Source organism: Cryptomeria japonica, chromosome 9 (assembly GCF_030272615.1).
Source record: "Cryptomeria japonica chromosome 9, Sugi_1.0, whole genome shotgun sequence".
NCBI lineage: Eukaryota > Viridiplantae > Streptophyta > Pinopsida > Cupressales > Cupressaceae > Cryptomeria > Cryptomeria japonica.
This window is the reverse complement of record NC_081413.1, coordinates 365547430-365563670: the sequence shown is the minus strand read 5'-3', so window position 1 is coordinate 365563670 and position 16241 is coordinate 365547430. Positions and strand designations below refer to the sequence as shown.

The window sequence follows — 16241 nt, the reverse complement described above, 5'->3', positions numbered from 1 at the left end:
CCAGACTTCTCCAAACCATTCGAGCTACAGTGTGATGCATCTGGAGATGGGGTGGGTGCAGTCTTAATGCAGGAAAAGCATCCCATTGCTTTTGAAAACAGGAAGCTAAGGGGAGTGGAGAAGAGCTACTCTGTATATGATAGGGAGATGTTGGCCATAATGCATGCATTGGCCAGATTCAGGTCTTATCTGGTTGAGGGAAAATTTGTGATTAAAACAGATCATAACAGTATAAAATATTTTATGAGCCAGAGATATCTTAACAATAAGTAGCAGAAGTGGGTCACCAAACTACAGGCATATGATTTCGACATCGAGTATGTCAAAGGGAAGAAGAATGTAGTGGCCAATGCACTTTCTAGGAGGCCACATGTATGCTCCCTGGTTGAGATTTCAGCAGACTAGAAGGAGAAAATAATAGCTGAATACGCTAAGGATCAGTCGGCAACAGATTTGATAGAGGGATCTGTACAGGATGATAGATATGTGGTGGTTAATGATCTTATCTTGTACAAGGATAGGATTTATTTGGTACCTTCGTCACACATCAAAGGTAATATCTTGAGGACATTCCATGATGCACCTATTGTTGGACATCTCGAGTTCTTCAAAACAAACCGACAGATTCGTGAGAGGTTTACTTGGAGGGGACTCAAGGATGATGTGCAGAGATATGTTAGAGAATGTCCAGTTTGCCGACAGAATAAAGATGAGCATACCCCTCCAGCTGGATTACTACATCCTTTACCCATTCCTAATAGGAAATGGGAGAGCATCTCAATGGAATTTATCATAGGCCTACCCAAGGTGCAGGGTCGAGATTATATTTATGTGGTGGTGGACAGACTAACAAAATATGCTCATTTCTTTGCTATTACATCTACCAGCACAGCAACCCAAGTGGTAGACTTGTTTTTTCGGGATGTGTTTAGGCTTCATGGGATGCCTAAGAACATAGTCAACGACAGGGACAGTAAGTTTCTGAGTCTATTTTGGCAAGAACCTTTTAGATTGAGTGGCACTGAGCTCACTCCTAGCACTAGCTATCACCCACAGACAAATGGGCAGACAAAGATTGTTAATAAGTGGGTTGAGGGGTACTTGCGGAACTATGTATCAAGACAGCAGAAGGCTTGGATCAAATGGCTTTATCTAGGTGAGTATTGTTATATGGGTATGAAGCTCCTAGCTTCACAGATCTTCTTTTTGGAGATAGTCGGGTACCGAGTGCACGGAATTGGTTACAGGACAGGCAGGATATTCTGAGATCACTTAAGGAGAATATTCAATAGGCTCAGAATCAACAGAAGTTATATGCTGACCAACACAAAGTGGAATGCAGTTTCGAGGTTGGGGATATGGTATACTTGAGACTTCAGTCCTACAAGCAGTCTACACTTAAGAAGAGTGGAGCAGTGAAGTTGAAACCAAGATTCTATGGGTCGTTCAGAGTCGCACACCGCATTGGCGAGGTGGCATATGAGCTGGAGTTACCAGCAGACAATAGGGTGCACAATGTGTTCCATGTCTCCAAGCTGAAGAAAGCCCTTGGTCATAGTGTTGTTCCATCTGTTGATTTGCCCCCTCTAGATGAAGAGGGTAAGTTGATATTGAAACCTGAGGTTATCATTGATACCACAGAGAGAACACTCAGGAGAGGAGTCATCAAGGAGTACCTAGTCGAGTGGAGGAACCTGCCAGTGGAGGATGTTACTTGGGAAAATGAGCAGATATTACAGCATCCAGAGTTGAAATTGCTTGTCCTTTGCTTGAGGACAAGCAATTTTGGGAAGCGCGGACTGTAATGTCCCCTTTCTAGCATTCATAGCATGATGTTGTCGTTAGCCTATTTCCCCATGGTCCTGTAGGTTAACTAGGACATTAAAGGGACTTAGAGGCCATTTGGCCTAGACAATTTCAGTTGCAGGTCTTTCTGAGGGATTTTGAGGTAGTTTTGGGCAAACTTACTATTTATAGCAAGTCATTCTGGACATGGATAGACATCCAATGGCAGTGACATGTCGATGGTAATTGTTTAAAATCGACAAGAAGATTTATTTATCATTGATATGATTTATTGTGCATTAATAAAGCTATTTTATAAATTTAAATTTAAATATTTAACTTTATTAATGCATAGACTATAGTTTGTGGGAAATATTTAAATAAAAGAGTCCCCTTTATTTTATAATACATTGGAGACATAAGTTACATAAAGGGAGTTATGTTTTATCCCACATTGACAAAACCAAGGAATGGGCTCTTGTGAGAACACTATAAAAGAGATGGAAGAACTTCAATTTAGTATGCTTGGATATGATTAATATTATGCTGTTGGATTTCTTGGAAATCTGATTTATTGGGCTTCGAGGACAAAATCCCTTTTTGCCAGCATTCTCTTCGTTGTTGGAAGACATAGTCAGGAGGATTATGGGGTGTTTTCATCCAGGAAACACAGTGGGCTTCATTGGCGAGTTTGCATAGAGTTTTTACAAGGGTTTGAAGTGCAGATCAAAAGTTGGTACCTATTGCTACAGTACCCGTGAATAGTGTTTTTGCTACAGTCGCCGTGAATAGTGTTTTTTGCTATACTACCCGTGAATAGTGATTTCACTACAGTAGCCGTGAATAGTGACTTTGCTACAGTTCCACCGAGATTCAGAGTTGTATGAGGTTGGGGATCGAAGGGAATTAAGAGTCGCACTTCTTTCTATGCATGGGCTTTGTGGAGTTTGATATGTTGTTGTTATGCCTCAATTCCCAGGTCTGAAATCACTTCTAAAATCTGCTATATGTGTTTGTAATCTGCTCTTCAAATATCAATAATAAAAATTCTGATTATTGGAGTATTGAAAGCTGCTACTTAGTGAGTTATTTGTATGCTTTCTTGCAAATTGTTATATCCCATTTCTCATTATTATATCATGAATGGCATGTGAGAAGTTCAAACAAACAAATCAGAAAAACACAAACACTAAACCTTCATACAGCAGTTGGGTACTTTCAAAAAAAATATTTGGGGCATCCATTACAGATCGGGCTCCTCTTAAACAATTCAATACTCCTTAATCCGTGAGCAATCAACGCTAAAGATCACCATCCGTAGTAATCCTTCACGATGTCCATGAATAATAAACATTTGTTGGCGGTACCCTTATAATTATATCTTGTGTATCTTCATATTGTGGGGATATTGACCCTTGTCTTTATAAGGAGCTGATACTGTAATGTCCCCACTTTGAAATAGAATTTAATAATAAATGATAATAATAAAATTAAAACATTAAAAACTAAATTAAAATATAAAATAATATAATTCAATATGATTAATTAAAATTTAATAAAGTTAATGAAAAGTCAAAAGACATGAAAGAAAAAGTTACGACTCCCTCAACAATGAGATATAAAAGGGAGAAGAGAACCTCATTTGAGAGGGGGGATAATTTGGAAATGAGAAGTGCAGATCTGATTTAAATAATAAGTGCACATCTGATTATGGAAGGTTGTGTCCCTTTCAAAGGGTAGAAATAATGAAGAGTTGCACTCTTTCAAAGGGTGCTAATGGTGAAAGGGTGTGTCTCTTGCCAAAGGGCATACATGATGAAGAGGTGTGACCTCTCCCTCAAATTGAGAGATATAAAGGGAAGGAATCAAAAGCATCTAGTGACATCACCATTGATCAGATCAGATCAGAATTGTTATCAAGTTACAGGCAGTAACATTTGTGTTCTTGGTGGTATGCATGGGGATAGTGCTAACAGTGATAGCCACGTTGGAAGCAAAAACTGTGGAAGGAGTAGAGCGTACCCAGCATATCCAGGATACACCACCGGCAAGTGAACGGTAAGTCGTTTGCCCTAAACTGTAGGAAATACTTCATGAATAATGCCGTGGAATTCGAATCATACCGCAAGATAAATTAAAGCAGAATAGCCGGTAAATAACAGAGATACATTCTAAATTAATATATCAGAGATGCATTTAGAATCAATGTTGCATAGATACATTCAGAATTAGCATAATAGAGATGCACTCAGAATTGTAACGACACTTCTAGAGACAGAGATACACTCAGGATTATAATATAATAGTGATATATTAGTGATGTTAAATAACAATTATCATAAGATTGTAGAGATACACTCAGAATTAAAACAGAGGAAATAGAGATTGCTTCAGAGGCAATTTACAGAGCTACGGATCATTGAGGCATTTCAAAGCAGAATTAAATTTAAGTCCCTGATAATGTCTACGATGATTGCTCCCTTTAAAGGAGCCATAGAGACCAGAGGGCAAAATTGAATGCCAAGATTCCAAGAGGAATCCAGAGAGAGATTCATAGGGAATCTCTTAGAGACAATATATATATATATATATTGTAGAGGTTAACCATATGCATATGTTAGAAATAGAGAAGCTTGAGCAGGGGTGGGATCTCTGCCAAGCTTTGAGAACATTAATGATTTCACTCGTTAATAGAGATCCCAAATAGAGACCTTAGGAGGACGACATCCTGGGTTGCTCCTAACTGAGAAATATTTCTCAATAGAGGGTTGGGTCAATCCAGGTAAGGTCCAACTGAGTATTGTATCCTTTTTTATAGATAACAATAAATCAATTAACATTATTTGTTAAATATGTAGAATAACGTATAGCATTCTTTCTTGTATAATTGCACAAATAAATATATATGTTTAATTATCTTTCATATTGTTTGTATACTAACGTTTGTTTGCAGGACTTGAACGCCAAATAATCCAATCCCCAACTAGGAATATTACAGATACTAACAACATTGTTGTCTATGCTCTCCACGTGTAGGATCAATGAATGAGTAATCGCCAATCTTTCTTTGTCTTTGTCGTTCCTTTCTTTCATCAACTTTGCTGATATGGTCAAGAAGGGTATATAATATTCTTTATTTGATTATCATTTTTGCAATTTTGTCACTTTTAGAGACTTCACAAAATTGAGAAATATTAGCGATGTAATGTCCAACTTTGGGGACATTACAGTTCTCCATTACTAGATCTTACTTGTGATTATTGCTCTATGGTTGCTAAAGTTTAAATAAGAGAAAAATGTTGTAAACTAATTAACCCCCTTCCCCTTCTCAGCATAAGTGTGTGTGTCTTTCTTTAGTTTCCACCCTTAGACAATGAGCGACAATTGACTCTAATCCCAAAGTAAGAGATGGACGCACATCAAACACTTAAAAAACAAGAGCGTCAAGGAGTATCTAGTTAAATGGAGAAACCTACCAATTGAATACACCACATGGGAAGAGCCTGAGCCATTTTGGGCTTAGGCTGATCTATTTGTTCTTCTGTGTAGGGAACATATAAAATTAAGAAAATCTTTTCAATTGTGGTAATCCATATTATGTTATTGCCTCTTTCAAACACTTTGTGTTCAAGTCATTCTGTGGACGAAAACCCAATTGTTGCTAGGATCAGAGGACAAAAACCCTTTAGTTCTTGGAGAGAATTCTCACTTGAAGAGTGCATCGGAGCCTCAAGGATTTGTAGGAGAGTTTAGTGAGTTAGTGTGAACATTTTTTCTTATTGTTGTGTGTTGTATGATGACTGTCATAACAGTCCCTTGTTGTAGAGATCAAATTATAACCAATAAAGTTTATTTGGGAGTTTTGAATCATTTGTGCAATATTATGTGTGTTGTTGAATGTAATTGATTCTTCTATTGGATCTCATTAGTAAGGAGTGGTTCATATTATTCAATGAATGTTGTTATTTATGTTTCAAACATGACATTTGTTAAAAATTATAAAAAGGAATATTACACATTGATAGTAATTCCTTGGAACCACCAAAACCTCTGACGAGGTTCCGAGTTCCTACTCAACTCTAGATTTCCAACAGACGGAAGATGAAGACAAAGGGGATCTTAGAAAGACTAAGTAGCGAAGAGGAGACTGAGTAAAAATGAAGTTGAAGCTTCTCGTGGTTCCCGAAACCATGGGAACCTCTAACAAAGTTCCCACTCCCCGTTCTTCCTCCTACCCCCAACAAAAGGAACCATTGAAGCACAAATTTGTCTAGGTATGGGTTTTGTGGGCAAATGGAATCCAACTTCCCACATTTTTTGATGACAATGGAATTTCTACAAGGCTCAGTAGTAACTGATGTGCATTTGTGGGCATTTCCCAGTGATCCAGCTCATGCATTTAATAGGTAATGTTCAGATACCGATAGAATTTTCTACATGTGTTGTTGCCAGCCAATGTTTTGCCAAAACCCAATGGAGGGTAGATTTTTGCAAAGTGTCGTAATGAAGAGATAACTCCCTGGATTTTTGCAATTATTGTTGCACCCTCCTTGTAACCACCAAATCGGATTCATGGGGAGCTACAAAGGCATTTGTAATGCTTGTTAACATATTTTTTAAGAAGAAGCAACACCCAAGCCTTATTTTACTGCTACACATATCCCTTTTTTGACATTCCCATCCTCAAGTCATGATTTTAGTAGATTTCTTCAGCGGATTTGATCTATTCATATGCCATAAATGAAGAATGTTCTTTCACACCTTCTAGTCAATCAAATTTCTTGACACACGTCTACACCTCAAGGAGCAGTTAGCGCGTATAGTTCTTGTCTAACATGTTCTTGTGCCTCTCCCAAAATAAAAGGCATTTTGTAGGGGTTCTTCCTTTTTGTTCTCAACAAGCACATGCAATTTTGCAGCTCTACTACTATAATAGACTCCATGCCTTGAATCAATAAAAATTGCTTTTTTTACCTCTTTTCACATCTTCCATACTATGCAAGCTTTATTGCCTATATGAATGTATGATTGTTTTTGTGTTTCAGTGCATGTATGTTGTGTAAAATTTGTTCATAGAAGCTAACTGTGGATTCCTTCTTCCCTTCAGCATTTGCCAAACCCCTTCACCTTCATATTTGTCTCAGAAGTCATAGAATAGAGGTCTATGGAAGTTGCTTTGTCATTTTTTTCTTTCTCTATGCAATCCTAGGCTAGAAGAGAACTTTTAATCTAGATGCATCACAATCCTTTTCATTTTCTTGCATTTTCCTCTATAGTTGTTAGAATAAAATTAGTCAATAGGTTTATTCGGTGTTGAGTTGGATCAACTCTTTGCATCCAAATTAAAGAGGGAACCACCTTCTCCAAAGGTTTGATCTCACCTGCATGGTCCCACACATTGAGATCATTCCCATGTTTCAATATAATGAATAACAGGTTCGATGTTGTGTTTCTAAATTGGCTGCAGCACCATAACACACGCCATCACACATAACTGATTGCTTAATAAATATGCACCAACGTGCCCTTCTATGCAATAGGATGCACACCAAACTCCAATGCAATAGGATGTACACCAGATTGCATTCTTTACTTTCTTTGTAATGTCCTTCAACTCAATAAATATTTGCAACATATGTTTCACTATGGCAATTATCAAATTGGATTCACCATCACCATCCAAGTCCCCCATTGCCTTTATTCAAGCATTTTTGATGCAGCCATAGCCGATAAAACCCTTAAAGAGAATTAACCGGCTTATGCACCAAGAGTAACACAACGAAAGCAACAAGAAAACATAGGAAGATTACAGTTTCAGACCATATTATTGCCTTATAACTTCCGGCAACAAACCAGTTATCATCATACAATCATCTTAGAACATCCGGTAGTTAACCGGCATGCAGGCTATCAGCCAGATACAATCCAATCGGGACTCTCAGAATCAACCGAATCACTAATTACCAATCTCAATCCTTATTCTGATTTCTACTTCCTCTGCCCTAAAAATGATTACATAGTGCCATATATATACCCTCCAGAACATATCTAGGTCGGCCTCAAAAGATTACATTTACCAATGCAGGAAAATGAAACTAGGTCAGCCCTAAGAATGAAAGAAATCTTTCCAAAAAATAACAACCAAGAAGTGCGGTTCAGCAAGAAGGTTGGCCACACGCCAAAGAACATCAGACAAGACCCAAAATAGAACCACACGCCAAGAACCGCTCCTGTAATGAAGGAAAGTTAACCGGTAAGCACAAGAATTGTCCCAGAACCCAGAAACAGTCAACCGAGAGCGATAACTAGCTGGAAAATAATCCAAATGGACGAAAAATCTACAATTAAGCACATGAACCAACCTGGAAGCCGAAAACACGATCTGTAATGAAAAGCAAGCAACTACCAGTACCCACCGGTAAGAACACAGAAAACTGCAAACTAAACTAAACAAGAACTAAACTGAAAGGAAATATTTTTGGTTGATGCAAGATTACTCATAGACCAAGGATGCTCCTACATCAGACACCCCAAGTAGAAAAACATGTTCCATGAGAGGCAACTCATGAACATCTAAAAGGATTCGGGATAAAGACCCCATGCTCATTTCTGATCCAAACATCTTCGTTATTTTCCAACCTCTTCTTTAGCTCCTCTAGGATCTCTACCGGCTTCTCTAACCCCTAACTCTCTTTGTTTCTCTTCCTTTTCTTCAGATGTGCACATTGTCTCTGCTTACTGCTCTCTTTCTTCTGCAACTCTGATTTGTTTCTGCCATAAGACTTCATCCGGTTTGTCACCATAAGCTCTTTGTCATCCGGTTCTATCTGTCCATCAGGCTTATTTATCAGATCTTTCTGCAAACTCATGCCACCTTCTGGTATTACCTCTGCAACCGATTTCTCAGTACTGCAACTTTTCTCAAGACTCAGATTCTTCACCTCCTTCTCTTTCTCCATCAAAGAAGTCAATGTGAACTTCTGCCCATCTTTCTCAATAGTGACTAGGTTTCTTCTACAGTCATAAATAGCTCCTCTATCAAACTGCCAAGGTTTTCCCAACAAGACATGACAAGCATTCATAGATACAACATCACACAAGACCTTATCCCTAAAAGGTTCAATATTGAAATTCACCAAACATTGCTCCTTTACTTCTATCTTTTGATCATCTTGTAACCAACTTACCTTGTAAGGACAAGGATGCTCAAGCCTCTTCAACCCAACCTTCACTACCATCTCTTCAGATACCAAATTATCAATACTTCCACTACCCACAATAACCTTGCAACACTTACCACCTGATTTTCACACAGTCCGCAAAAGACTCTTTCTCTGAGTAGATCCAGTATCCTCACTACTCTGCTCCATCACGACTCTTCTAAACATAAGGGATTCTCCTTGCTCCGGTGTCCAGTCAGGTCCAGTAACTTCACTTCTGGTTCCTCATTAGTGACACAACTTCTTGCCATTCCCTGCTTACATTCATAAGATCTCTATCTGGTTTCTCCACACTTGAAACATTTGCCGGGAAATTCTCTACCAGTACTGCCAGTGCCTTTCCTCTGTGTTTTTTGTTCCGATTCTTTACTCCACTTAGGTTTTGATTCTTCCTCAACATTCTGCTTCCCTGTACTCATCTGTCCCTTGAATCTCTCCTTCCCTCTAGGGTTATTCGGCTATCTTCTTCTTATCTTCTCCTCAACCTTCAAAGCATACTAGTAAGCTTCTTCAACTGTGGAAACCCTCAACATACTCATCTCATCCTGAATGTTAAATGCAAGTCCATTTATGTACCTCGCCAGCTTTTCTCTATCCATCTCTCAATGTCCAGATCTAATCATCACCTTGTAGAATTCCTCGGTGTACTCTTTCACAGTCATGTTTCTCTGTTTCAGGTTCTGCAACTTCTTGAACAATTCCAACTCATAGTCTTCTGGTATGAACTTGGCCTTCAATCTTGCAACCATCTGTCTCCACCGGGTGATCTTCATTTCTCCATTCTCCACTCTGTCTTTTTGCAATTCTTTCCACCACCAGGCAGCATGCTCTTTTAACTTAGTTTGTGCCAACCAAACTCTCTGCGGGTCCTTGACATCCTCAAACTCAAAGTAATCCTCCAACTCTCCAATCCAATCAATCAAATCCTCTAGGTTCAGCGTTCCGGAAAAGTTTGAAACTTCCACTTTATGAACTTTACTCGCTTGCGCCACTACTCTCAGGAATCTTTCCTCTCTTCCGTCTTCCGGTCCTTCAGCCTCTTTCGCTTCAAGTTCTTCACCGGCTTCTTCATACTCATCCTCAGATTCAACGTTTCTCCGCAAACCAACCAAAGCGTTTCACATTTCGTTCCTCGCTTCATTCTTGAAGTCCTCCATCATCTGCTCTACCCTCTGGGGGTTTGTCCTTCTAGGCGGCATCTCCTCTTCCACTCCAGTGAACTGCCTCAACTCGGCGATCTGACTACCAGTTTCAATTGCCTCCCCTCGGCGATTTGTCCTCCCAAAGGAATGCCACAAGGTTCGCAAACAACTTTTCCACTAACCGGTTCATAACCAGCTCTGATACCACTTGATGCAGCCATAACCGGTAAAACCCTCAAAGAGAATTAACTGGCTTATGCAGCAAGAGTAACAAAACGAAAGCAACAAGAAAACATAGTAAGATTACAAAAACAGGTCATATTATTGCCTTAGAATTTTTGGCAACCAACCGGTTATCATCATACAACCATCTTAGAACATCCGGTAGTTAACAAGTTACATGCAGGCTATCCGCCAGATACAATCCTATCGGGACTCTCAGAATCAACCGAATCACTAATTACCAATCTCAATCCTTATTCTGATTTCTAATTCCTCTTCCCTACAAATGATTACATAGTGCCATATATATGCCCTCCAAAACATATCCGGGTCGGGCTCAAAAGATTACATTTACCAATGCAGAAAAATGAAACGTGTAACTAGGTCAGCCCTAAGAATGAAAGAAATCTTTCCAGAAAATAACAACCAAGAAGTGTAGTTCAACAGGAAGGTCGGCCACATGCCAAAGAACGTCGAACAAGACCCAAAATAGATCCACACGCCAAGAACCGCTCCGGTAATGAAGGAAAGTTAACCGGTAAGCACAATAACTGTCCCGGAACCCAAAAACAATCAACCGGGAGCAATAACTAGCCGGAAAAGAATCCAAATGGACAGAAAATCTAGAATTAAGCACATGAACAAGCCTGGAAGACGAAAATAGGATCTGCAATGAAAAGCAAGCAACTACCGGTAAGAACACAGAAAACTGCACACTAAACTGAACAAGAACTAAACTGAAAGGAAATATTTTTGGTTGATGCAAAATTGCTCATAGACCGGGGATGCTCCTGCATCAATTTTCCTTTTCTACTTTTTTCAAGTCCATTACCTTCACCATAAGTTGTCAAAAAAACAATCTTTAACATGCATCTAATCAGCCAAGTCTAATTTTTCCTGTGAAAGCAACAAATCTTTTAATCCACTATATGCTTCTTCCAATATTTCTACTGGGCAATCTTTGCATCGTGTTTCTTAGGATCTTTATTGATTGTTTCTCTCTTTTCAACTCTCTGAAATAATCTAGGACATACATTTTCATTCTACCACATCCTTTTTCTAGTCTCTGAATTCTTTCTACTTGGATTTTCCTACTACATATGACATTCAATAATATATTAAGTTGAAAACAGAATCAAACAGACATAATTAGAATCATCAAGAACATGTTCATAAGTTGTTATTCCATTACTGGATCTAGGTTCAAAATATAGAAGACAAAATTCAATATAAGCATTCTTTTAGAAAAGCAAAATAGCAAATTGAATTCCCTATCTTGTGTGCGGTCAAACATATATAGGTTCGTCTTCGAAAGCTGTAGAATGTAGAGCCTCTTGGTCATATACATCATAGTATAATTTAATATTGACAATGTCGTCTTCAGATTAAGAGATTACAATACCTGTCAAATGGGATGAGCTTTAGGGGGATGCTAAATGTTTAAATTAAGGTATACCACAAAAGTTGCATCTAATTCCAAGTTTAACCACAAGAGGAATCTACCAATAAAGATAAGGATAAGAAATGACCAACTTGGCCTACAATGACATGGTTACCTGTGAGAAGAATTTACCAATAACGAAAAAGAGATTAGACACCCAATTTGGCCCACAATTAAATCACATAAATTAGGATAACAAATTATTGGAATTTGGTTATGTTCATTACTATATAACATTTGATGTACGTGCATAACCCTTTAAATACCAACAAATGAAGAGTTAAAGACCTCTCCAAGTGACAACTAACAACAAAACAAAAAAACTTCTTGGAATTTACAAGGTCTTAACAAAGTTATCAAGTATTTTTACTGACTATTTCAAGTGATGTTCCATTTCACAAGTGTATTTCAATGCTCTAAATCCCCAATAATATAGTAAATGCATGGCTTACAACCTGTAAAAAAAAAACTATGTAGTATGCTGCCAACTAAAAACTAGATGTGTGTGGTCTTCCAGTTCTATTTGTTTATGATGTCCAAAGTTCCCAGACTCGGACTCGGCTCGGACTCGGCCAGGCCGACTCGGCTATGACTCGGCAACGACTCGGCAAAATTAAAAAACCCTTGAAATTAAGAGATTTTTAACAATTTAAAACTTGTTTCATGCACCCATTATTGAATAAAGCCCAACTATAATGTGTGCTAGCTTGTTATGCCATGAAAGGCATGTTGGTAGAGTATCTACTTGTTTGGGGCTTCTGTTTAGTATTTTCTTTGGCCAAATTGAAATTTTGGGAGCACCAACATGAGACATCATGACATTCACTTGGAAACTGTAAGGAGTGCTTGTGTATGGTAGCTTTAAATAGTGTGCTTGTTGAACTTAGGTTTTACCTTGGGACTATAGTTGACCTTGGTCTTTCTTGGACCTCTTAGTTTTTAGGCTATATATATGTTGGATGGACGGAGGAATTGTGAGGCCAAAAGGGTTTGAAAATATGCTCCTCAGAGACATGTCCCTTGCCAAAAATAACCTTGTGCCCCATGGGGGGATTTTTTGGGATGTGGGGACAGGTAGGAAATGTCCCCAACTCACCCGCTTTTTTCAAAATTTTAAGAAACATCTCTGTTGTGAGGTACTCACACATCGCCCCATTGCAAATGAAGACCCCCACTTTTTGCTTTCTAGGGTTAGCTCTTTTAGTTTTGTTGTTGGTCGTTTTAGTGTCTTAGCCTTTGCATTGAAGGGATTGAGTTTCTCAAAGGTCATCAAATCAGGTGGATCTCCTCAAGGTGGAGTGAAGGAGGTTAGGTCAGTTGAGTGATTAGGGGTTATTTAGATCATTCCTAGGGTTTTTGTGTACTATCTGGTCACGCTTCAAGTTGCTAAATCAAACCTTGGTTGAATGCATAGTGTCCTCCTAGGTCCCGTCCCTTACATCAAGGTCAGAGTGAACTCGCCTTAAAAATCTGGAATGTCATCCTGATCCTGAAATGGCCTGAAATTTGACTAAGTCTGGAAATTTGAAGGATCCTCCAAAAACTAGATTTTGCATTATAACTCATGGAGGTCCGAAACCACTCTCAAACATCCTGACAATATATATGGAATATAACTTAAAGTATAAGAAAGAGAAAAGACATAAGGAAATGTCACTTATACTTAAATGTTATATTCCATATATGAATCCTGACGGGGAGACTAACTTGTAAAACAAATCAAAACATTGACCTATCGTGGCCGAGTCTTGGAGCTTGGACTCGGCGAGTTTTGCCATAACTCACCCGAGTCTCGAGTCAGGCGAGTTATGGTCAAAACTCGCCGAGTCCGAGTCCCGAGTCAGCAAAACTCACCGAGCTTGGCTTGACTCGCCTGACTCGCGGCGAGTTTGGGAACTCCAACTAGACTATAGGCAAAAAATCCAAGGTAATGACTTGGACAGATTAGGAAAGGAACCACTCTAAAAATGCTACACAACTCTGATTAGTCTTATATTTATCTACTGTTATGGTGTATTATCTTGGCTCATATACAACATGCATATTAACGACATATGTAACAACATCAACACCAAACAAATGGCATAATGGCACCAATTGAAAGTGAAATGACATATATGCTGCAAAGCCTTCACTACTCACCAAGATTCGATTATCAATCAAGATAAGTTTCTAACTCATACTCCAATTAAAGGTCATCAGCAAAGAATCTTGAGAACAAACAACTTTGTCAACCTCATAATATCTTAGAATTAATCCATATTATACTGGCTAATTAAATTAGCATTTGACTCAACTTTTGTTTTACATAAAATGCACTTACCTGGTGTGCAGCATTCATGGGGATAGTGAACGTGCTATTAGCCACCACTGCAAATTGTTCAGGCTTTCCAGGATAATGCTTTTCTGAATCTGATGCTAAAAGAAGTGTTCCATTGCCTTTCATCACCACAAATACCTCTTCACATAAATGTCTATGAATTGGAGTTTGGGAACTAGGTGCAAATGTTTGAAGCCAAACTTCTACCTGCAACAAATGGAGGTGTTGCATTTTTTTTGTAGTGTATGTAACACTCAGGAAAGACGCAAGAAATTTAACAAACAACATCAAAAAAATTTAAAAGCATGTATTTTCCATATAAAAAGAACAAAGCAACAATGTGAATCCAAACTACAAGTGATCAAACAATGGACCCTTTGGCTACCTATTATTCTTGAAATGGCATGTATGTGGTGTTCAAAAGCATAGTTAAAGTAGATACTGCACGTCCCTGATCCATAAGTTCCTAATGTAGATAGAATTCAAGAATCAACAAAATGCTTAATCTGCTTACTACTTATGCAAATGAAGTTTTCTTTAGAGAAGAGAATATTGTCATCTAAAACAGAAATAAGCATGCAACAAACCTTCACAACTCATACTTTTATCCAAGAAACCCTCATTGTGTAGGAAAAATAATGTTCCATCGAGTTTCTTGACACGGGAACATGGGGACAGAGGAACCAAGGGCCTAAGTTTGGGGACGGTGGGGGGATGGCACCGAGGGAGGTCGGTGCTAATATACATATAGTACTTGAAAAAATAGTTATGAAAAGATGTATAAGAATTACATTTCAAATGAAACTTTGGCAAATTAGTAAAATAGCAAAATTGCATATACTAAATACTAAGATTTAATGCCAAGGAAAAGGGATAGGTGCAGTTTTAATGCAAGATAGGCATCCTATAGCTTTTGAGAGAGGCAAATTGAGAGTAATTCGATATATGACAAGGAGATATTGGCCATCATGCATTCATTGGCTAAGTTCAGACCTTATCTTGTGGGAGGCAAGTTCACTATCCAAACGAATCACAATAGCCTCAAGTACTTCCTTAATGAGAAAGACTTGAATGAGAGGTAGCAAAAATGGGTCAGCAAACTCCAAGCTTATGATTTTGACCTTGTTTATGTCAAGGGAAAGAGGAACATAATGGTTGATGCACTTTCCAAGAGACCACATTTATGCTCTATTGTTGAGATTACAACAGATTGGAGAGAGAAAATTACATCAAAATATGCCAAGGACACTTGGGCTTCTATCATTTTGGAGGGTACTACACAGGATGACAAGTATACAGTTCATAACAAGCTCATCAATTATAAAATAATAAAGGTAGAATATTTTTGGAACCCACTTCTCAATTTAAGATGACAGTTATAAAATCTTTTCATGATACTCCCATGGCTGGTCACACGCGTTTTTTAAAGACCTATAGGCAAATTTGGGAAAAATTTACATGGAAGGGTCTTAAGAATGAACTCCTTAAGTACATTCAGAAGTATCACATGTCAACAAAACAAATCTGAGCATATATGTCCCAGCAGTCTGTTGCAGCCCTTGCCTATTCCCAATAAAAAAATGGGAAAGTACTTCAATGGACTTTATCACAAAGCTACCCAAGCTGCAAGGGAAGAATTGCATCAATGTTGCGGTGGACAGGTTTGTTTTCCTCATTTTTGTTTTCAAAAATGAAGGATCATTACATGAAATTTTTGTCAAAAAATGAAAATGTTACTCTATGGCACGGTTCCCGAGGCAAAATTTTGCCTAATCCTTGGACTGTCTTAATCTTCAGTCCATCCTCGAACCACGTTTCGAATTTCATTGCTTTCTGGGTTCATTTGCTATGTCTTTCCTTCAATATCGGGTTTTTCTCCCTGACTACAAGTGGGAAATTTTCCTTGAAATGCAAGTTTTAATGATTTCATTTGTTTTGGTCTTTGTAGAGAAATTTTTGGCTAATTACAAGTGCACTTTATTTAAAAGAGAACTTGTAACTTACTTTTTATTTCCCCCTTGTTGCTTTTTGGCTTTTTAAGTTATAATAGGGATTTTTTGGATAAGTTACAACTTAATTTTAAATTCCATATTTATAAATAACTTGTAATT

At 38.2% G+C, this 16241-nt stretch overlaps 1 protein-coding gene across 6 annotated transcripts in view; it reads right to left on the bottom strand.

Moving 5' to 3' along the window:
• LOC131076830 (auxin-binding protein T85) overlaps nt 1–16241 on the bottom strand; it is a 160928-nt gene that overhangs the window by 79661 nt on the left and 65026 nt on the right. For all 6 annotated transcript variants that reach the window (XM_058014162.2, XM_058014165.2, XM_058014164.2 and 3 more), the window contains one exon: nt 14134–14337. In XM_058014162.2, the coding sequence (XP_057870145.2) occupies nt 14134–14337 (204 nt within the window). The remainder of the gene's footprint in view (nt 1–14133; nt 14338–16241) is intronic.